We start from the raw sequence: 24,776 nt of genomic DNA on the forward strand, positions 1-24,776 counted from the left end.
ATCAGGCGTTTACGATAGTTCTTATCGGCCAAATTAGCTGCCAATGTCCTATAATGGACATCAAAGGCGGACTTCGTGGAGCAATTCCTCTGTATTCGGAGGAATTGCCCGAAGGGCAAGTTATCCCTCAGAGCCTTCGGGTGACAGCTCTCATAGCTCAATAGGGAATTCCTCGCCATGGGCTTGCGATATAATTCGGATTGTAGCCCTGTTGCTGAAGATGTAATTAGCAGGTCTAAAAAAGCCAGTTGATGTTTGTCAAATTCAATCGTGAATTTGAGGAATCGATTCCTCTCATTCAGCCAAAGATGAAACCGCTGAAGCTCTTCCACCATCCCAAGCCACACTACCAGGACGTCGTCTATATACCTTTTCCACAATCGCAGACACTGCTGATGTGGATTCGTGTCTGCAAAAATGTGGTCATGTTTGAATTTGTGGACATACAGGTTAGCGAGACTAGGAGCAAAAACGCTGCCCATGCTAGTCCCGCTAACCTGTAGATAGATCGACTACTCAAACTGAAAAAAATTCTCAGTCATGGCCAAAGTAGCCAAAGTCATAATTAGTCTTGCCGGCGTGATGGAGTTAAGGTCTCTATTTGTCAAAAGTCCCTCAATCACCTCCAGTGTTTCAGTCTGGGGGATGGATGTATATAGACTTTCAACATCAAAGGACACAAGGATGTCTAGATCTTCATTATACTCGATGTGAGGGAGAATTCTAAGAACATCCTTTGTATCTTTGAGGAATGTAGGAATTTTCCTCACTAGTGGCTTCAAAAAGAAGTCTACGAAGGTTGAAAGGAGTTCAAGCAGTGAACCAATGCCCGATATAATCGGCCGACCAGGAGGTGGCCTTTGAGCCTTATGTACTTTTGGCAGTACATAAAAGTACGGCATTCAAGGGTTCACTGTGCAAAGATATTGAGCCTCTTTGTGAATGACCCAACCTTCAGCCAGAGCTTCCTCCACTATATGTCCAATAACTGTGGTGAGTCTATCTGTGGGATCGCTGGTGAGTTTTCGATAGGCCTTGGTGTTATTCAGTTGGCGCAAGCACTCATCTCGATACATGCCTGAATCCAGTAGGACAATTGCACCCCCTTTGTCTGCTGGCTTTACTACCACAGACTCATTGTTGGCCAATGTTTTCACTGCCTCTTGTTCCTTTCTTGACAGATTAATAAAAGGGCTTTGTTGTTGTTCATATAGTTCTCTTATATCATGGTCTACTGCCTCCTCAAAGGCTAGGACTTTGGCTGGAAGGCCAACACTGGTGGGATTAAAAGTAGACGGCCTCTTAAGGCCGGTGTTCTCACCACCATCAGCACCCTCTGAGTTGAAACTGTGTTTGTTAGCAAAAAGGTAATGCAACCTTATTTTACGGAAGAACTTTCCCATCTCAATTTGAGCGATGAACGGATCACCTCTATTAGTAGTAACAAACCCCAGTCCCTTATTAAGGACCTGTTCCTCAGTTTCAGTTAGTACATGTGTACTGAGGTTTATTACGAGGCTTGCCCTACTGACGTCCCTGGTTGTTCCTGAGGGATTTTCTTCCCATTCCTCAGATCCATTGTTACGGGAGGGAGATTCCAGCGGACCTGGCCCTGTTGCTGGGCCCTCTGTCGTCCTCTCGACCGTCCCTGGCCCTGTCCTAAAAAAGACTGTTGATTGTATTCAGAGTAAAACTGCTGTGGGCCAAAGGGACCCCCGGGTGGAGGGAAAGTTGGTGGTTCCCATGGTGTTGATTGCCACCATGGCAGAATTTGTGGATGGCCAAAGTATTGGTTATAGCCCCTCCAGTTTCTCCTATTACTTCCCCTCCCTCTATTTCCACTCGGTGTGTTCCCTCGGTTAGAGAAATCCGAATCAGTGGATCCTTCATCTGAGCTTGATGTACCGCACGTTGATCCCCCTTTGCGTCCATTCTTATTAAATGGCGCAGGTACATATGTATCGCTAGTGTACGGATACACCTTTTCAGCAGAGAATTTGGCAAGATCTTTCTTAAATTTTTCAAGTTTACCAAATAAGATGGAGTCTCTGAACTCTTTACTGGCTTTATTACCTTCTTCCTGCCCTTTTGAGAATGATTTACCTGAAATTGTTGTCCTGATCTGACCATCTCTACCTTTTTATTCAGACGGGAACAAAAATGGGTTTTCAGACTCAAGACAGACAAGATGGGGTTAAATGAAGAAATTCCTTGGATGTCACTCTGAAATGTAACCTCCGAGTGAGAGACGGGGTGAATTCCCGGGGTTGATCAGATTGTATGCTTCTGAAACTTGTTTGAATAAATATATGGGGGGCTTTCTGATTGAGAACCTCCCCTATGAGCAGGGAACTACATCCCCCTTGTGATTTGGTACAAAACGCCACTGTTATTGCCATTGACCTTGGTTTTATTGTGTTTGAGTACACGGCGTGTTACACTCATGTACATGCAATTCGCTCTTAGGCGGGTTTAAGCCTCGCCAAATAGGACTTTGGTCTGCGTTAGTATTTTGCTTACTCGTTAACCAAGACTTGGCTCATATGTTAAATCGAGACATTCTGTTGATTTTACGGGTATGTGCCTTGCGATGTAATACCATTGAGCTTATGAGCATTCGGATACTCGAATTTACCATGGTATGAGTACGAGTGCAAATGGCATCGCCAAGTATGACTAAGGTCTGTATCAGTAACTGCTTATTGTTCGAGACATTGCTCACTCGTTAATTTTTATCATTCTCTTGAATTTATTTTATGGCTGCCTGGCGAGAGATTACGAGTGAGCTTGTGAGCATGCGCATACTCGTGCAACGAGCATCGTAAGACTAAGGAACTACATTTCCCTAGTAACGTGACACGGCACGCCATGATGACGTCACACGCACGCACGATGCCGGTGCCGGAAAGGAATTTAGTTACCGCCGGTACACCGTGTCGGCACATCCCCATGATACAGCCCAGAGGGATGACCGGTGTACCGACGGATAGGTAAGAGGATTTCAGCCCCCGAATAGTGATGAAAGTATTGTGGAGAATGCGACTAAGAGTGACAGAGAGCGCGTAGAGTGTGAAGTAAGCCTGATTGGTTTCAGCAATCTATAAATACTCGCCTACCACTCGAGGTTGCTTAATAATGGACCAAGAGTAAAGGGTGGTGCGTTTAGATCAGCGGCACGTAGTTGAAATAAATGAAACGCAACCACTAATGGAGGCGCTTGTTTACCATACCCAAGTGGTTTTGTGAGAGGTGAATCGGCGCCCGATATGGCACGTGAGGAACAGGTGAATCATTGCTGTTTTAGGGAGACACTTTTCCCATAGTTGAGTGTTTTTCTTTCCTTCTACTAGAGCGGTGCTCCTAGTACCTGAGCTGGTGCCAGGTGAGGTGGGGCTGTTCCCTTCTGCCTAAAAGGTGAGTGAGCACGAATAATCACTATATATGGCAGACCTAATTACCCATAGATGGCTAGCATTTATGAGCTAGCGTGTTGAGCAAGATATAATTATTTCTTCATTGAAGCACATTGTTATAGTTACTGATTGTGCTTTGTCGGTCTTTCTTTTTATGTATCTGGAATCTCCCCGGCTGAATGTTGTGGTTTGAAGTCAGGAGGTTGAAAATATATTGCACTTCTCAGGTGATATCATTCTTTTTATATGTATAGCAGTAGCATTAATGGTCATGAGGAAGCAGCAGGAGACCATTTGGCTCCGATTGTCTGCAGAAAAATGTCGACCTAAGATTCTCATTGGTAGTTATTTGTTACACTACTATTTGCACTGTTTTTATTGATTTGGGAGTGTAGGGGTGCATAATAAAAAGTTTTTTTCCCCCATCACTATCCAATTTTAGAGCATTTCACGCTTTTTCACCAATTCACTTTCACTTTAGTTAGCACTGCTATTCAGTTCCTTCAGAGACACATTTTTTCATATCTTAGCCTTGTATCACTGATATACCCCAGATTAGCTTCAAAGCATCTGCCGGTCTGTTGTGGGTATCAGTACCCTCGAAGTTTGAGAGTACCCAGTTGATGAAGGGCGGTCTCGATGGTGGACTGATGGAGACTCTTTCACGTTGAGGAGTTTCACCTGGCAAGATTTCACATTTGCTTTTGAACACATTAGTTCTTATTTGAAAGATACATAATTTAGTTAGTCCCGTGACCCACTGCTATTTTCTGTTGGTGTACATGTTAGTTAGGGGGCATAGCAGACTTGGTAATTAACTTCCCCTGGACCCTCCACCCTTACTGTTTTGTTGTTTTGTTCCTTCTAGGCAGCCATAAACACAGGAAGGTGAGGCTCATCTGCATTCTGAGCGCTCATCTGCATTCTGATGGGTCGTTTTGGGCAAGAAGGAATGGGAAGGACTGACATTTACACTTCAATAGGTAGTATTCTGGCCCCACACAAAACACTGATTTAACCCCCACAAATAACCTAGCAGACTGTACTGGGTTGAAAGGGATCTTAGTCCACTTCAGAGAGGTCCTTTAAAGTCACCCCTAAATAAAAAGGCACTTTTGGGTATAAGTACTGGAGTTCTGACCCTACCAAATCAGTACGCTACTGGACCTGGGAAGAAGTCTGCTGGAGTATAGACTGCTGTGCTCTAAGGACTGCCACGTTTCCTTAGCTGACGGTTCTGAGGAACCGCTTCTCTGCTTTGCTGAGTTCCCCTGCTGATCTTTGCCCTGCTGAGGACAAGGCCTGGACCCATCTCACCTGAACCCAGAGTGACTCCAGTGGCTTGCTGGCTTACCTCCTATCTTCTGAAGTCTCAGGAACACAAACAACTTCCTGCAATTCTGCTCTTGCTGCTGGACTCTGTGATCTGTGAATATTACCCTTGCCTGAGGTGCCCCTCCAGTCCTGGACCTCAGAAGTAGGTTCTGAAGCTGATTTCAGCAAAAACCAATGCATCGCCAGACTGTGTGAGAAATTCCGTCGCAATGATTTGCGATGCTGATGCAGAGACTGCTCAGTGACAGCGGATCCACAACCTGCGCAGCTCGATGATGATGCTCTGTGCGGCTCAATGGCGATGCATTGCATTCATTTCAATAGAGCCGGGTGACGATGTGAGACCCCCTTTGCACTGCTCTACAATGACGAGGTAGGCTTTCGACACTTGCATTCTTGTATTTCTTCAGCAGGACCTGTCTGGGTCCTGTAGTCGGCATGCCTTCCATTGCGGTCTGCCTGAACTTTTGATTGGTACTGGTTCCTCACGATCTCACACAGCCTTTTGACCGCTAGTGACTTCTAAGCACTATTTTTGCATTTATTAATTAAAAAACATATCTTGAGTTCTACTGATTGGACCTTTGTCGTGTTGGTCTTTTTTTAATCAGATAAATATTCTCTATGTTTTCAAAACATGTGTGCAGGCTTTTTGTGTTGTGTTCATTGTGTTACTGTGTGTGTGTGGTGCCAAATAATTCAGATATTGCCTCTTAAGTTAAGCCTGCCTGCTCTTTGCCAAGCTACCCAATGGTGAGCACAGTTTAATTTAAAATGTGCATCTAGGTTAACCTGACTAGGATTGCAGTCCCTACTGGATAGGGTGCATACCTCTGCCAACTAGAGACCCACTTCCTAACACCCATGTTCCTCTTATAATATGCCCCTCTGGGCCCAATGCAACATATGTGAAAACTGAACACAGAATTAAAAATGTACCATAAGAAGAAGAATAGGTTTGCTGCCCTGAAGTCAAATATAGGAATGCATTTTGGTAAAAATTAATCACCAGTAGTAAGAATCATCCTAATGGCAAATAATGTGGCATTACCTTAAAGCAATGAGAAACATGTCTGGAAGAACTAGTCACAAAATATGCAGCAACTGTTTAATTTAATAAATCTGTAACAACGTTGAGCTCCATAATGATGTTGATCTTGAGAAGCTGACCAAATGCATTAACTCCTCTAAGCCTCCCATTCTAAGTTGCCTTTTAACTCCGTGGAGAGAGAGTGGGTGTGGAATTAGAGATTGTAACCTGTCTAACCCGAAATTACCAAATGTTCGCCCAATTTCGGTGAATTTAACGTTGATATTTATTTATTACCACTTGTTTGAGCAGGTGGTAAATATATGACAGAACTGGTGTGGTATGAAGGTGGGGTGACACGAAGGGCATACGGGACGGAAACGAGGTGGCCTTTTGGAGGAACCATTGTCCGCTCTCTTGTGGTGCTGGATGGAGTTAAGTGGGCTGGGCTGTTGCTCTTTTCGCTTATTTTCTTGATGTCTGCTTTACACCTGTTTTGTTGATCTGTTTCGCTTATGATGACATCTGTGCAGCACTGAAGAAATGAAGGGCATCATTCATTGATTACATGTTGGCTGTTATATTAATGAAAGCAAAAAGAAACCAGAAAGTACCTTGTGCATAAAGGACATTTTGAAACCATCTGATACAAGAAATTCTTATCAATGACATTGCCAACTAACCCACACCATTATTATCTTATATGCCGGCCATTAGCAGTTATAGATTTAAATCTGTTATGACTAAGGGCCTTATAAATGTTATATAAAGTGTAATTATAAGTAACTTTTGTAAAGATGCAATTAAAACTATTTGTTCTAAAACAAATGGCAAATGATCTTGCAGAATGTAAGGTTTGTTTGAAATTGAATGAGAATTCATGACAAAATATTAAGATGCCACTGATTATTCCTCCACAACACCCCAAGTACTTTTTGGTACTGTGTTTGTTAATTTATCCAGACCTAAATAAGCGCATGGGCTTTTACAATACGAAAAACCACAGAAAGCACTCAGCTTGAAGTGGTGAATCAGAGGAATATTTAGGTTTCTCTACAGATAATAATCTTAATTTTAAACACAACTGTATTGAATTGTACAGTAGAATCAATAGTGTTTTAGTGAATTAAATAGTCGTAACAGAATGTATGCCGTTCTCTGTCCTGCTAAGGACAAGGACTGGACCCATCTCACTTGACAGTATGCCTTTTTAAAATATCCTGACTCTTAAAGTTCATGTCTCTGGTGACATACTGAGCTCAAATCTGGTGGTCATATGAAAATGTAATCTTGATTTAGTACAATATGGAAAGAGGCTCTAGGCCTTTGTAATTCAATGCATACTCAGGAACTAGACCTAGAGTTAGTAATATAATGGACGTCCAATACATACTACTAAATCGATATCATAAAAGTGTTCGCTACAGAACTCTTATCCTTAAATCAATGTATAAGCACTAACAGCTAGATTCATGAAACAAAAATCGGCTCGCAAAGGGCCAGATTCTCAGACTCTGGCCCTTTGTGAGCACAATTTTTGCATTTGGGATTCATCATCCCAAATGCAAAAATCGATAATAGCTAAATCGCATGTTTGCGAGGAATTGCATTTAAGGAATCTCTATTTGAGATTCCTTAAATGCAATTCATTAACCAATTTTAAATTGCGAATTCGCAATATTTGGTCGCTATTTACCACGAAGTCAGACTTCGTGGTAAATAGCGAAAAAAAAGAAAAAAGCACTTCAGTGCATTTTTCTCAGTTGCATGTTACACACACCTTTGGACATGTGTGTGCGCAACACCTGTGTAAATTTGCATTTCAGGGGTGCTACAGGGTGTCCTTTGGACACCCCTGGCACCCTTGAAATCGCATCCTTATTTGCAATTAGCAAATTGCTAATCGCAAATAAGGAATAACTCCCCATTCATTCCTATGGGCCTGTATGCCCATAGGAATGAATGGGAAGTTATTCCTTATTTGCGATTAGCAAATTGCTAATCGCAAATAAGGAATAACTCCCCATTCATTCCTATGGGCCTGTAGGCCCATAGGCATGAATGGGAAGTTATTCCTTATTTGCGATTAGCAATTTGCTAATCGCAAATAAGGAATGTGTAGGAATCGCAATTTATTTAGCGATTCCTACATGAATCCCGTTTTGCAAGTCCTTAATAGCGATTCCTTATGAATTGCTATTAAAGACTCGCAAAACGGGTCTTTGATGAATCTAGCAGTAAGCATCTTATCAAATTATAGCGTTGACACATTAGCAAACAGAATACTATAGCAAGATCTACAGTTACCTACAAAAATGAAACAGCCAGAGCGGAATGTTGTCATGACTGATGAACAAGGAAAAGGTGTTAGACACCACACATCTAATAGTATATTTCCTTAGCAGCATTGGATGTGGAATTTTCTTCTCTTGCTTTCCTTCCCCACTACCTGTTTGGAATGTATCGAAAAAATATACTGGAAATTGGTGTGCTTTCATGGTTTTGCAATGAAATCAAATAAAGATATTTATCTATCAATCTATCTAAAATTGATGGTGCTATGTATGAATAGCTGGGTTATGAACTTTTGAATTGCATGTTTATGGATTCCCTCAGTGTAGTTGGACTGAAGAAAGTTTCCAAGCCCCACGTTAAGCTGTAGTCAAGCAGTACCCATTTTGAGTAAGGAGATAGACCTGACTATCCACCATGAATTCTCTACTGATCAAACATATGTGCAGCAGTATGTAGGGCTTGATGGAAGACTTAAAAATGATGACATCAGCGATCGGTCATTGATTGAAGACAAGCATATGTTTTTTCTGTCATAGCTTGGCAATCTTCCTCTGCGAGTTTGAACAGCAGGTGGGAAGGGTCTTATGAGAATGTGATGTCCTGTTGTCTCTGTATAGAATACTTAAAACAGTTTAACATATTATTTTAGATTGGTTTATATGATCCTCAGAGATCCTTTTTCTACAGTTCGGTACTAATGTCTGAGGAATGTGGACTCACAACACTACTTAAACAATTCCACGCCAGGAAAGCAAAGCTCACAATTAGGTGCCTATTTAAGGCAGATTATCACAAAATGATGTGGACAGTGATTATGTGATATGTAATTATTTCCTTTCTCTTTTTGGCTGGAATCAGTAAAATAATTAATGGATTAATGAAACACCTATTCCTCATCAAGAATATATGTGATGGATAAACGTATGTATGCTTTTAAGCAGTTTAATAATAGACACCGGTATTGTACTTGATAATAGGCCACAGGTGGAGTTTGTACATTTTTACAGTTGGAATTGTTTACTGTTATGCAAAACTAACTTGAGTAAATACAATCACTAAAAGGAAAGTTCCATTCTACAAGAAAAAGGCCAGTTTGTCTACTGACTAACATATCCACTATTCAAATTACTTTCATGCTTCACTACACAAATTCACCACTAATCTTTTATGGGTTCCGAAGTAGCGTGCTACTTGCCAAAAAGCACTTCAACGCCTCGTCAGGGGTGGTAAGCGCTATATAAATGCATTTACAATGCAATGCAATACAGTACTTTCTGAAAATTATCCTCACCTGAAACTGCTACACTGAGCAACTATCACCCTATGACTACCTTGCCTTTCAAGGTCAAAGTCACTCACAGTTTGTTCTCCAGTCAACTCGTCAAATATATTCCAAGCAACCGTTTCCAAGGACGCTTCTGTCTGGGATACAGTATTAAAACTGGCCATTTGTATAGCTTATGCTGTTTTACCTTGCATTCTCAAACAAGCATTAGTTATGCCAATAGGTCTGGCTTTAATGTACACATGCATGCAGCCACAGGCATTCACAAATGTCATTTTCACGCATAAAATGCACAAATGGTATTTATCTAATGAAATCCTACCCTGTTGGCTTTGTTGTTTCTGGGAACACAAGCAGCAAAATGATTGCTTTCCGTAGAGAACTCACACAGGAGAAAAAGAACTGAATGACTATCAATGTGATGATTTGGTGCTCATTTCAGACCTAATATAGCCCCCCTTCAGTGTGCTTAAATGGTACAGAACTTAAGGTCTCTGCATATGCAGATGACATCGCAGTTTTTTCTGCCAATCCAGTGGATGCTATGGTCTGTATTACAGAAGAGGCAGAGCTGTTTGGTTCATTCTCAGGGTACAAGCTAAATGTGGCTAAAACTCAGACAATCCTTAATTAGCCAACGTCTTTAGGTGTTACAGATACTGCCTCATATTTGGGTATCCGCCTTAGTAGTCAGGTTAAGGATATATTCACTCTGAATTAAAAGCCACTTCTCAAATTAGTTATGGCTAAGCTGCGCGGCTGGCACCGGCTCCCCCTGAGCATTCTTGGTAGGTGCAATGCAATCAAAATAAATGTATTGCCTATGTTTTTATATTTGTTTCGTTCAATCTTCGTTCCTTTTGGGTCCCAAAATCTTTCTTAAGCATTTGGAAAGTGCTATAGGCGGCTATTTCTGGGGTATAGACGTGCCAGGAGGGCCACTGCTAGATATTTAAGTTGCATTACTGGGCCGCATTTGTGGGGCGGATCCAGAACTTGCTAAAGGGGCTCGAAGCTGGTTTATCCTTATTGGCCTATCAGCTAGCTTGTGGACCATCGATAGGGTTTATTCTCTACAAGACTTCTGATCCTAATTATTACAAACGGGTTAGATTCAAGGTGGTCAGGGACATAACCAGGATCTGGCAGGAGATCTGTGAGGAAAATCACTGCCCTTGTTGCATTATTTTACTATTTTATGGGGTAATCCAATAATTCCTGAAATATTTCAGGGCTATGTCGCAAAAGACTGGCAATGTATGGGCGTTCGCAGACTAGGTCAATTGTATGACAGTCAGGGGTTTCGTTCTTTCTCTACATTGAGAGAGGAGTTTGGGTTCCCACAGAGTCCTTTTTTAAAAAAAATATCTACAAGTAAGGGATTATTTCCTACACAGACAGAAACTATCAGATATACCATATTTGTCGGAAATATTGTTGGGTATATATGGGAATGATGGTAACATTTCTATTAGTTCATTTTATCAGAAACTTATTTCATTAGCTCATGACGACAGTATGCAGATATCTGCAAAATTAAGTTGGCTTCTTATAACTGAAATAACAGCAGAAGAAATACAGGAGGCTTGGATACCCTAAACCGAGCAGTAGCCTCTATCACTTTGAAATTGCAGCAACATAGGGCAATCTTTATGTTGTATTACACACCCAAGCTCATTTTCAAGTGGGCAACATCTCGATCTTCTGCTAAGACGTACTGTCCAAAATGTAAGCCCTTTGCGGCAGACTTACAGCACATGTTTTTAGACTGTCCGATGCTAAAGTCATTCTGGAATGATGTATTTTTAACGCTCACAGGGCATCTGGGTCATGAGTTTCAGCTTACAGACAAGAAAATTTTTCTTGGGATTAAACATGGGGCCACCAGTTAAGAGAGGTCATTAGCCTCTATTATCATTGTATGTGCCCATTTATGTATGGCTAGAGTTTGGATAAACCCTACCAGCCCAAATGTTAGCGAGGTATGGGCACTGCTCAGACAGGTGTTTGAGTATAATTCAGCCTTAGCTAAGGTTAGAGGCCCTCGCTCTTGCTTAAGATTCAAAAGGATCTGGTCTAGTCTTCCATGCGAATAGTCCTGTTGCATTATTCTACTCTGTACATTATGGTGTTTCATAATTTTTATTTTCTTCATTCTCTTTTTCTTCCCTAAACTCCCTAATCTCGCTTATCGCTATTGGCCTTCTCTAATCTAAGTACCAACTATGTGTATCATCCTATGTATGTGTTCAAGTGTTTTTTTTTGTTTTGTCTCCATTTTATGTTTGGATTTTATCATAATAATGGGTAAATATTTTTTTTTAAGTAGATAAGGAACTGAATGACAATGTGATGATTTGGTGTTCATTTCAGACCTAAAATACACCCTCATGTATTGTAATATTAAAACTTCCTGCTAGGAGGAAGGATACACCAAATAGACAATAGCTTGGGGTGAAAGAGTAACAGTGTTCTTGGTGCAGCCACACCTCACCATTTGTATGTTTTAGAGAACTGGTAACAATAAGTCTTGTAGACGGCTGTTACAGCTAGAACTGAAAAGGCGAGTGTTAGAAATGGGACTTCTGATTGGCTAAGGCTTGCGCCAAAGCCAGGCAGAAACCACCACTCTAGTCAGGGCAAAGGAGTTACATGGTAAACATAACCCCTGCTCACCCCCTTGGTAGCTTGGCACGAGCAGTCAGGCTTATCTCAGAGGCAATGTGTAAAGCGTTTGTGCAACACACACACACAGAAGCAACAAACTAGGCACACCACAAAAGAAACTCCACACAAGTTTATATAAAAATAGCCTTTGCATTATCATAAACACATTAGAAACATAATCACACATTTACACTGTGCCAACTGGCATGGGCAATATTCACAGGGGATATTATACAGGACCAGCCAATCGGGCATGGTCAGAAGCATCAAAATAGGTAAGTAAATGTAAAACACAACCAGTAACTACTGGTACCATAATGACCTAAGCATTATCACATTAGCATTGACACCATCCTAAAATATCATATTATGACATTGCTATTGAGTTTTGGAACCCCGAACATGTCAGTTACACTGCCATCAAAAACTCCATCAAAAAACAAGTGCGGGCACGGTCAATAGAACTGGACCTGGAGTCGCTGGCAAAAAAGAACCTACATGTGTCCTTGGTCCTACCACATATCCAGCACAACCCCAAACATCACCTCAAGCAGGCCGTGGGCCGCGCAGCCCTTCACAAGATCTTAGCCTACAGATTACACCCGCTGCCTCTCAAAGAACTATATGTCTTCGGCACGGCCGGCTCAGGTCTCCGGGAATGTAGGCTCTGCAGGTACAAACGTGAGTCATTGGCCCACCTATTACTTTGTTGCCCGGCCCTGCCCGCAGCCCGCAATCTCCATCTTAGGCCAATTCTAAGACAATCAGGACTCCGTACGGCAAAGGAGGCGACCAACCACCTCTATACCTTGACAACGGTAAAGCACATGGCCTCCTTTGGAAAGTTCATTTATCAGACACGAACTCTGCTGAACGCACGTGAGGGCCTCCCTACATAGAGACTTAGCAGACCCAGGCCTTAATAGGACCCTCCCTTATCGCTACCCCGCCCCTTGGGCGGCACAAACTCCTTTGGTTTTAACTTTTGTAATTTGTAATCTTGTATTCTGTTTTAATGTAATGGTTTTGAGTAACAAAACAATAAAGAATTCACAGTTCACAGTAATATGACATTAGGTAATAAATCACCTTAGGCCCAAACCTCATTAGCATAAACACATTACACCCTAGGCCTCACCAGCAGAAAAACATTATGCATAACATCCTAAGCATAAATACATTACACATTAGGTATCACAAGCATAAAAACACATTTTGCATCACATGAGGCCTAAACTATATTGTGCCTAAATCACATTAGCATTATCATCCCATTAGGTATCACATCCGGGGTCACCACCCTGTGCATAAATCATTACCAACAGTGCCCCACCATACCCACTCTTAGCGGGCACACCTAAGGGAAATGCATTAGGCATAAATCATGATGTAAGGGGCCTCACATGAGGACTTTGCGCCCTATCAACATTAGACCTAACCCCAGGACAACTGGCCTTCCTCTGGGCTCCAATGCTCTATGTCCCGCAACACCATGTCAGAAAAAAGGCTAGGAGAAAAGGCAAAAGGTTTATGGATGACCATGCAAAAAGGGCCAAGTCCAACAGAGAGGCGTGTCTTTTCATTCTCCTTGGGGTATCTGCACCCACGTACATTCCAAAAAGGCCCTAAAGAAGGGGTCTTCAAACTGGACTTAACTGATTCCAGGGTGGGTGCCATGCTCTGGTTAAAAGAAGCATCATGCTGATAGCAGTGCTTTTCTTAAGCTGAAAAAAATGATCAGCATTAAGACACTCTGTAATAGACCATTACTAAAATTTTTATCATTTATATCTGGCTGGGAGTATGTGTCAAAAGGAAATGGACTTCGAATATTCTTCAAATATCCCCACCCCCATTTATAATAATCACACTGTGCATACTTATACACGTTAATAAGGCCTGCCTGACCAGAACTGCATGTTTAGCAATCATGTATTTGATTGCATTTTTAAAAGGTTTAACAGAACGTAACTGTAATGTTGGAATAAGACTAGAGATAATAAAATATTGTGCATTTAATGGAATATTTGGGAAAACTTCTGGGCTGTGCCCCAATGATTTTTTTGTATACTGGGTGGGTGTGGCATTAAAACGTTTGATGACCACTGCCCTAAAGGGATCAGAGGTACAGTCATTAAATGGTCTCACTCTCATATAAAATCAAAACCATTTGACCCACATCTACAATTTGGCATCCTCTGCGTGTCTACATCACATGGAGTCCTAAAAGGCTCAGGCCATATGTATCATTCCAAATTGCGATCGCAAACGCCGAAATTTGCAGCATTTCGGCGTTTGCAATCGCAATTTGGCTCAGTGGTATGTATGAAAGCAAAACTGCGTTGCAAAATAAGGAATCGCAAAATTAGTGATTCCTTATTTTGCGATTGCATATAAATGCAATGTAAGAAGCACAGAAAAGTGCAATTTGGCCTTAAGGAATCGCAAGTTACCACCAACTTCAAGTTGGTGGTAATTAGCGATTTCTTTGAAAAATTCACTTTTTTGCATTTTTCAAAGTGCCAATGTGAGGCACACATGCACATTTCAGGGGTGCAACAGGGTGTCCTTTTGACACCGTGGCACCCATGAAATTCTCAGTTTGCGATTCTCTAATTGAGAATCGCAAATTGAGAATGTCTTCCCATTCTTTCCTGGAGTGAATGGGGAGGTATTCCTTAATTGCGAATTGCAATTTGCTATTCGCAATTAAGGAATATGTAGGATTCACAAAATTGTTTGCACATCCTACATACATGGCATTTTGTGATTCTCCAATAGCGATTCTCTAAAAATCGCTATTTGAGAATCGCAAAACCTAAGTTTCATACATATGGCCCTCAGTCCTCTGTAGTGTGCTTTATTATGACTTTGGGAGCGCCAGGCTTAGACCGGCACTGTGCACCTAATTACAAGAAATGCGGTATTTGATGATCTCCAAAGGATTTGACACATCGGCCTTCTTATGGAGTAACTTTAGGTTGTTTTCTGTTAAGAAATAGAACTTATTTGAAAGTGCTGTGGTTACTCACCAGTCTGTGGCATCCACTGGTTGTCCATATCCTCCCACGCCACAGAAACACCCGTATTCGCCGTAATCAGTTAAAGGATTCTTCCCAGTAACCGCTAAAATCATTAAACCAAAGTGCGGAATATCTCCGTGAGCCACAAGACAAACTGCAAAGAAACGAAGATGACACAGTCAGTTTGAAAGCAGGCCGAGGTGAAATCTTTGTTACACAAGTGTAAATTTGCTTAACTGATGAGTTTAGAGTTGCACTTTTTTTTGCAAAAGTCAACTTTTCTATCATTTCTGCTTCATTGCATTATTTTCTTCTGAGGGAGATTGGTTTGCACAGAAAATATCTCAGATGATGAATCTATTGCGAGGGGCGAAAGACGTGTTCTGCTCGAACGATCCTTGCACGTGTTGTATTCAGAATTGTGGACAACTGTTAGTTAAGCAACGAACAGACCAATTGCATTTCGCGTAATTTTCCATAGTGTTTGTTTAAAAATCATCTGTGTCACAGGAGGGAAGCATTTCCTAATTTAACTACCCTGTCTGAAGGGGAGGAGCTCGGGCCTGAGTGCGTGGGGAGCCATCTGCACGTGCACAGCTCAGACCAGGATACATTTGAGAGACAATTCAGACGTGTGTGGGGGAAGATTGACTTGTAGGGGGAGAGCTCGGCCTGAGTGGACGCAGGTGGGTTGCACACAGAGATTCCCAGCCCAGTCTGTTAGGACGAGGTTGGCTGGGGAGGCTCTGAGAGGCGGTGCTTGGACCTGTGTAAATGGAAAGGGGTTTACGCGGTCGGAGCTTTAGCCAATATGGCTGGAAGTGGGGTCTACGTATGATGATCTCTTGCTTGGAAGACAACAGCGGGGGTGGCAGAGGATGAGCCTGAAGGGATAGCGAGGGTCAATAGAGGAGACCTTCAGCGTGGATTGAGGCAGAGAGAGGAGGTGTTGTGGTGTTCAGGGACAGCAGAAGGGAGAAGATTTGCCGAGGGAGACCTCAGGCCTGGCAAAATGAAGAGAGGAAAGCTGTTTCTGGATGAAGATATAAAGGTCAGCAGAGGGAAGACAGCATAGGGTCAATGATGGCCTGGAGGGAGGTACAGCAGACACAGTCCCCCCTCAGATGGTTAGTGCAGCAACGTGGAAAACATTTTGAGGAGAAGCGAGTGACTTTGAGAAGAGTAGTGGCAAGGAGTGACAACAGTCACAAGCAACATCTAGGTATGAAGGACAACATGGCGGTCAGCGGCTAGCTGGTCGCGAGAGGCTCGACTGGTCAGGGCGGTTATTGCTGTTTCTATTACCGTTTTTCATGGTTTGCAGTGATTTTTAAACGCTGTGATAGCATGTTATGCGATGGAAATGTGGTCTTTTTAAATTGAAGGTCTGCTTCTTGGTTTACCACAGAGGAGGGAGGACGGAGTAAAACGAGCGGCAGTACCACATTAATGCAAGTGAAGCCAGGCGTGCTTTTCAGCAAGGAGTAAGGTTTGCGGTGAAAAGAACGAGCAGAACGAGCACAAAATGCAAGTTTTAGGCGAGCCGAGGAGGCTGAAACTTTTTTGCAGCTCATTTCAGGACAAGGAAATGGACCAATGGCTCATTAGCTTGGCTAGCGTTAGTTTTTTCAGTTTTAAATTCCCAGGGCAATCCTGCCATAAAATCACGTGAATTAAGAGAAGACCGATAAACTAATGGTTGAAAACACTAGCTAACAACTACATTGAAAGCCATGATTGTTGTATGGTCCTGACCAATAAGAGGGAATTCTCAAAGGAATGGGTAGGGCCACAAGAGAGGAGGAGTGGGGGTTCCCCAGGGGATCACAAGGGTGGATGGAGGGAGGGTTAGGAGTTGGTCACTGGGTGGGGAGCATTTAGGAAATAATCCACACAAAAAAAGTCAGATTCGCCAAATTAAATATTATAAGCAGTTTTATATATACACAAGGAGGGATGATGCAGGCCACAGTTGACCAGGCAATATATCTTAGAGTGATGTCATCGAACCTAAATGGGCTGAGGATGGAGAGGATATTTCAATATGTAAAAGATGCTCCAGAGCAAATTTGTATTCTCCAAGAAACACATCTCACCAAGTTCTAAATGAAGAGTATGTGCAGAAATATAATAAATGGATACATGAAGTAATATGTACTACACAACAGACAACAACAAAGGGGGTGGCTATAATTACAAAAAAATCCAGCCTTATCAGTGGATGGTTCTAAAGTTGATAAAAGGTAAAGATGAGCTTTAGTCAAAATAAGGTTCCATACATATAAATTCACAGTGGCAGGGTATTATGGTCCAAACTGAGATGGCCCAGTCCCTTTAAAAGATCTATTAGCTGAGTTGTTGCTTTTTCAATATCCTTTAACATTGACAGGTGATTTTAATTTGGTTGTAGACTCTATAATGGATAGGTCTTTAAATAGTAGATCAGCTCAGAACGTTAAAATGAGATTCCTACTGAAAAATACGATGAAACATCTTGGCTGGATAGACATATGGAGGGAAAGAATGGGAACTAGGAGAGGGTATACTTTCCATAATAAGAAGTTCGGCCACATCTGGATTGGCTTTCTATCTACTCAGTATAGAGCTGAGGGATTGGCTAAAAGATACCAAACACTTAGGGGGCATTTATCAGATCATGGGGCAGTTATATTAACTTTGAAACTCCCAAATAAATTAATTAATAAAAGATGGACATTGGATTGGGCCCTCTTGTTAGAGCAGGAAGTAATTAAATGTTTAATAACAGACACAAAGAACTATGTTCTGACTAATATGGAATTCACCTCCATAGAAATAGTATGGGACACCTATAAAGCCTTCTTAAGAGGTTGTATAACTTCTATTCAGATCTCTAGACAGAAGAAGTATAAAGCAGAAATAGAAGAAATTAAGCGCAAAATCCAGAAATTATAGAAAGAATCTACCCCCCCATGCGGAGACCCTGCAATCTCTTAAAGTAGATCTGGATGAAGATATAAAGGTCTGCAGAGGGAAGACAGCATAGGGTCAATGATGGCCTGTAGGTAGGTACAGCAGACACAGTCCCCCTCAGATGGTTAGTGCAGCAACGTGGAACACATTTTGAGTAGAAGCGAGTGACTTTGAGAAGAGTAGTGGCAAGGAGTGACAACAGTCACAAGCAACATCTAGGTATGAAGGAGAACATGGCGGTCAGCGGCTAGCTGGTCTCAAGAGGCTCCGACTGGTCAGGGCGATTATTGCTGTTTCTATTACCGTTTTTCATGGTTTGCAGTGATTTTTAAATGCTGCGAAACCATGTTATGCAATGGAAATGTGGTCTTTTTAAATTGAAGGTCTGCTTCTTGGTTTACCACAGAGGAGGGAGGATGGAGTAAAACGAGTGGCAGTACCACATTAATGCAAGTGAAGCCGGGCGTGCTTTTCAGTAAGGAGCAAGGTTTGCGGTGAAAAGAACTAGCAGAACGAGCACAAAATGCACGTTTTAGGCGAGCCGAGGAGGCTGAAACGTTTTTGCAGCTCATTGCATGACAAGAAAATTGATCAATGGCTCATTAGCTTGGCTAGCGTTAGTTTTTTCTGTTTTAAATTCCCAAGGCAATCCTGCTATAAATCACGTGAATTAAGAGAAGACTGATAAACTGATTGTTGAAAACACTAGCTAACAACTACATTGAAAGCCATGATTGTTTTATCGTCCTGACCAATAAGAGGGAAGTCTCAAAGAAATGGGTAGGGCCACAAGAGAGGAGGAGTGGGGGTTCCCCAGGGGATCACAAGGGTGGATGGAGGGAGGGTTAGGGGTTGGTCACTGGGTGGGGAGCATTTGGGAAAAAATCCACAAAAAAAGTAAGATTCGCCAAAATAAATATTATAAGCAGTTTAATATATACATAAGGAGAGATGATGTAGGCCACAGTTGACCAGGCAATATATCTTAGAGTAATGTCATGGGACCTAAATGGGCTGAGGGTGAAACACAGAATGGAGAGGATATTTCAATATGAAAAAGATGCTCCAGAGCAAATTTTTATTCTCCAAGAAACACATCTCACCGAGTACGAAATGAAGAGTCTGTGCAGAAATATAAAAAATGGATACATGAAGTAATATGTACTACACAAGAGACAACAACAAAGGGGGTGGCTATAATTACAAAAAATTCCAGCCTTATTAGTGGATGGTTCTAAAGTTGATAAAATGTGAAGATGAGCTTTAGTCAAAATAAGGTTCCATACATATACATTCACAGTGGCAAGGTATTATGGTCCTAACCGAGATGGCCAGTCCCTTTAAAAGATCTATTAGCTGAGTTGTTGCTTTTTCAATATCCTTTAATATTGACAGGTGATTTTAATTTGGTTGTAGAGTCTATAATGGATAGGTCTTTAAATAGTAGATCAGCTCAGAACGGTAAAATGAGATTCCTACTGAAAAATACGATGAAACATCTTGGCTGCATAGACATATGGAGGGAAAGAATGGGAACTAGGAGAGGGTATACTTTCCATAATAAGAAGTTCGGCCACATCTGGATTGGCTTTCTTTCTACTCAGTATAGAGCTGAGGGATTGGCTAAAAGATACCAAACACTTAGGGGGCATTTATCAGATCATGGGGCAGTTATATTAACTTTGAAACTCCCAAATAAATTAATTAATAAAAGATGGACATTGGATTGGGCCCTCTTGTTAGAGCAGGAAGTAATTAAATGTTTAATAACAGACACAAAGAACTATGTTCTGACTAATATGGAATTCACCTCCATAGAAATAGTATGGGACACCTATAAAGCCTTCTTAAGAGGTTGTATAACTTCTATTCAGATCTCTAGACAGAAGAAGTATAAAGCAGAAATAGAAGAAATTAAGCGCAAAATCCAGAAATTATAGAAAGAATCTACCCCCTCATGCGGAGACCCTGCAATCTCTTAAAGTAGATCTGGATGAAGATATAAAGGTCTGCAGAGGGAAGACAGCATAGGGTCAATGATGGCCTGTAGGGAGGTACAGCAGACACAGTCCCCCCTCAGATGGTTAGTGCAGCAACGTGGAAAACATTTTGAGTAGAAGCGAGTGACTTTGAGAAGAGTAGTGGCAAGGAGTGACAACAGTCACAAGCAACATCTAGGTATGAAGGAGAACATGGCGGTCAGCGGCTAGCTGGTCTCAAGAGGCTCCGACTGGTCAGGGCGATTATTGCTGTTTCTATTACCGTTTTTCATGGTTTGCAGTGATTTTTAAATGCTGCGAAACCATGTTATGCAATGGAAATGTGGTCTTTTTAAATTGAAGGTCTGCTTCTTGGTTTACCACAGAGGAGGGAGGATGGAGTAAAACGAGTGGCAGTACCACATTAATGCAAGTGAAGCCGGGCGTGCTTTTCAGTAAGGAGCAAGGTTTGCGGTGAAAAGAACTAGCAGAACGAGCACAAAATGCACGTTTTAGGCGAGCCGAGGAGGCTGAAACGTTTTTGCAGCTCATTGCATGACAAGAAAATTGATCAATGGCTCATTAGCTTGGCTAGCGTTAGTTTTTTCTGTTTTAAATTCCCAAGGCAATCCTGCTATAAATCACGTGAATTAAGAGAAGACTGATAAACTGATTGTTGAAAACACTAGCTAACAACTACATTGAAAGCCATGATTGTTTTATCGTCCTGACCAATAAGAGGGAAGTCTCAAAGAAATGGGTAGGGCCACAAGAGAGGAGGAGTGGGGGTTCCCCAGGGGATCACAAGGGTGGATGGAGGGAGGGTTAGGGGTTGGTCACTGGGTGGGGAGCATTTGGGAAAAAATCCACAAAAAAAGTAAGATTCGCCAAAATAAATATTATAAGCAGTTTAATATATACATAAGGAGAGATGATGTAGGCCACAGTTGACCAGGAAATATATCTTAGAGTAATGTCATGGGACCTAAATGGGCTGAGGGTGAAACACAGAATGGAGAGGATATTTCAATATGAAAAAGATGCTCCAGAGCAAATTTTTATTCTCCAAGAAACACATCTCACCGAGTACGAAATGAAGAGTCTGTGCAGAAATATAAAAAATGGATACATGAAGTAATATGTACTACACAAGAGACAACAACAAAGGGGGTGGCTATAATTACAAAAAATTCCAGCCTTATTAGTGGATGGTTCTAAAGTTGATAAAATGTGAAGATGAGCTTTAGTCAAAATAAGGTTCCATACATATACATTCACAGTGGCAAGGTATTATGGTCCTAACCAAGATGGCCAGTCCCTTTAAAAGATCTATTAGCTGAGTTGTTGCTTTTTCAATATCCTTTAATATTGACAGGTGATTTTAATTTGGTTGTAGAGTCTATAATGGATAGGTCTTTAAATAGTAGATCAGCTCAGAACGGTAAAATGAGATTCCTACTGAAAAATACGATGAAACATCTTGGCTGCATAGACATATGGAGGGAAAGAATGGGAACTAGGAGAGGGTATACTTTCCATAATAAGAAGTACGGCCACATCTGGATTGGCTTTCTTTCTACTCAGTGTAGAGCTGAGGGATTGGGTAAAAGATACGAAACACTCAGGGGGGCATTTATCAGATCATGTGGCAGTTATATTAACTTTGAAACTCCCAAATAAATTAATTAATAAAAGATGGACATTGGATCGGGCCCTCTTGTTAGAGCAGGAAGTAATTGAAAGTTTAATAACAGACACAAAGAACTATTTTCTGACTAATATGGAAATCACCTCTATAGAAATAGTTTGGGACACCTATAAACCTTCTTAAGAGGTTGTAATACTTCTATTCGGATCTCTAGACAGATGAAGTATAAAGCAGAAATAGAAGAAATTGAGCGCAAAATCCAGAAATTTTAGAACGAGTCTACCCCTCATGCGGAGACCCTGCAATCTCTTTAAGCAGATCTGGCAGGGCTGTTAGATTCTAGGCTAAAAAAGAGATGGGAGACAAGTAAGCTGGCTCACTTTGAATATGGGGAAGGCTGTGTGAGGCTCTTAGCCTGGAAAACTAAACATGATATAGCAAAAGCCAACATATAAGAAGTAGTTTGTGATAACACTGGAAATTTATGTGAGAACCCCCAAGATATCGAAGAAGCCTTTCGACAGCATTTTAACAAAGTCTATCAAGAAGATTTATCCCCACAGGTTAAGGTGATAGAATCATGGCTTGAATATTTTCTCTCAAACAAAATTAGTGATGAGATGTCCAGTAATCTCAACAGACCAATAAGCCGGAATGAAATTAAGAAGACAATTGAGACAGGGAAAAAAGGTAAGGCGTCAGGACCGCATGGTTTTCCGGCTGAACTGTATAAAATATTGGAAGAGGTTCTCATCCCTGTAATGGATAAACTATTTTCCCATATTTTTGAAAGGGAGGGAGAATGCCTTCCCTATAGAATTAAGCCACGGTTGCTCTGATTTTAAAACCATCTAAGTCACCCAGACAATGTAATTCGTATAGGCCGATCTCTCTGCTGAATCTTGATTAAAGGATTTTTGCCAAGATTTTAGCAGAGAGACTGAATGGAATTATAACCGGCTTATTACATGAGGATAAAAAGGGATCCGTTAAAGGAAGAAGTGTTCAAGACCTAACATATACTCTGATCGGAGCCATAGATATGGCAACACTACATAAAATTCCAATGGCTACTATCACGCTCGATGCTACTAAGGCGTTTGACTGGGTTAACTGGGCCTATTTAACTCTTATTTCAAATAAACATAATCTGGGGCAAAACTTCTATAGATCAGTCTCTTCAATTTACCAAACTCCAACAGCCAGAATACTGACAAATGGTAACATTTCTTCTCCTATACCAGTTCAAAAGGGGACAAGGCAAGGGTGTCCTCTTTCACCCTTGCTCTTTAATTTATATATAGAACTGCTCGCAGAAATGATTAGAAGGCATAAGGATATACTTCCTTTTAAATGTAAAAACTTGAGGAAAAAAGTATCATTATATGCAGATGATATGATGAAATACACGTCTGACCTCGTGAAGGCTATTCTCTGCATATATAGTTTAGTAGAGCAGTTTCGTAGTTTCTCGGGGTATGAGATAAATAAGTCTAAAATTGAATGTATGGCCTGGAATTTTGACGTTTGTTCTTCCACCCTGTCACTGAAAAAAGAAATAAGGTATCTAGGGATCATAATTACTCAGGATAGTAATGATTTAGTTGAGATAAACCTGCATAGGGTCGACAAAGACATTTCTGACTCTTTAAAAAGTTGAGCATATCTACCTTTGACACTAATCGGGAGAGTCAATTTGGTAAAAATGATGCTCCTGCCAAAACTTATTTTTCTTTTTCAAAACATACCACTAGCTTTAAAAAAGTAGATGGTCTAAGGAAAATCCAGGCAAAAATAAACTCTTTTATATGGGCCTCTAAAGGAATAAGAATTTGTTATAAAAAGCTCAGGCGAAAGTAGAATAAGGGAGGATTATGCACACCTGATATAATATTTTATACATGGGTATTCCTATTAAAGGCAGGGAAAATGCTTATGAGTGAACCAAATAACTCAGATATAGGAAGAATGTTTAAGGAAATACTACAGGAGCTAAAAGGAGGAGATCAAGCTTTCCTATATAAGTTTGGGACCCACGTTTTTTCAAGAAGGTTCGTTTGAAGACTTTAAGAGACTTAGCTAGTACTTGGTACAAAATTAGGAAGCTTCTAAAGATCAGCTAAAGATCAGCTATAACAGCACGATTACTTCTATTTGGGATACACCAGGCTCACCTGAGTGGACTAACGATCTGTTAATAACACCACTGAAAGCAGCCGGGATAAACTCTTGGGCCCTACTTAATCCTGATGGCAGTGTATTACCATGGGAAGATCTGATGGAAATTACAAATAACCAACTATCCAAATTTAAATATCTAAAAATAAAAAGTTGGTCCCAGGCAATTGGTATAATGGTCGGCTACACGAACGATCTAGAACAGCCTTAAGAATGAGACAATGAAACAAGAAAGAGGTGGCAAACTTGTATTGAATTTTGATCGAATTGGCAGATGGTGATTTCATCCTTCCATCACAGCTGTGGGGCGCATGCTTGCCGGGATCCAGCACAGAAGTGATATGGCAAGTATCTTATGATTTATTATATTCCACTGTACAAGCTGCCAATTTAAGGAGAAATCGTCTCTTCTCTCTTCATAGAGTATACGGGTCTCCCTCTAAGCTTTATAAGTTCATGAAGGGAGCTGTTCCTTGCTGTCCAAAGTGCCAGCAGGATAAAGCAGACGACAAGCATATGTTCATAAGCGGTCCTATGTTAAATCAATTCTGGGGTTCTGTCATCAGAGGTTTGGCAGATATATTTGGTTTTGATATACAGGTGAGCATTTCTTTGGTATTTTTTGGTTTATTTCAAAATTATGAACTATTATCTTTAGATAAAAATAAACTGTGTTTGTATCTTATTCTACTGGTTCGGAAAGAAATCTGTAAATCCATACTTCCGATTTTTTTAGAATATGTGACATCATCAGCAGTGCATTGCGGGGGTGCAAGTTATAGTTAGCTCAACTAACTATAACGACAAATTTCTCTGGTTTTGTATAAGTGAAATGTCAAACTAACTTTTCAGTGAATTTCTATGTTTTTTTAAATGCTAATTTCTAACTATAACGTCCCTGAAACCTTTGTTTTTTTTCAGTGAATTTCAAAGGTTTTTTAAATGCTAATTTCAAACTATAACGTCCCTTA

The 24,776-nt window shown here is 41.0% G+C and overlaps 1 protein-coding gene across 1 annotated transcript in view; it reads right to left on the minus strand.

Annotated features, from left to right (window-relative positions):
- LOC144753319 (phospholipase A2, membrane associated-like) overlaps positions 1-24,776 on the minus strand; it is a 307,985-nt gene that overhangs the window by 66,493 nt on the left and 216,716 nt on the right. The window contains exon 2 of the mRNA XM_078641058.1: positions 15,058-15,202. Within this exon, the coding sequence (XP_078497184.1) occupies positions 15,058-15,202 (145 nt within the window). The remainder of the gene's footprint in view (positions 1-15,057; positions 15,203-24,776) is intronic.

Source organism: Lissotriton helveticus, chromosome 5_1 (assembly GCF_964261635.1).
Source record: "Lissotriton helveticus chromosome 5_1, aLisHel1.1, whole genome shotgun sequence".
Classification (NCBI taxonomy): Eukaryota; Metazoa; Chordata; class Amphibia; order Caudata; family Salamandridae; genus Lissotriton; species Lissotriton helveticus.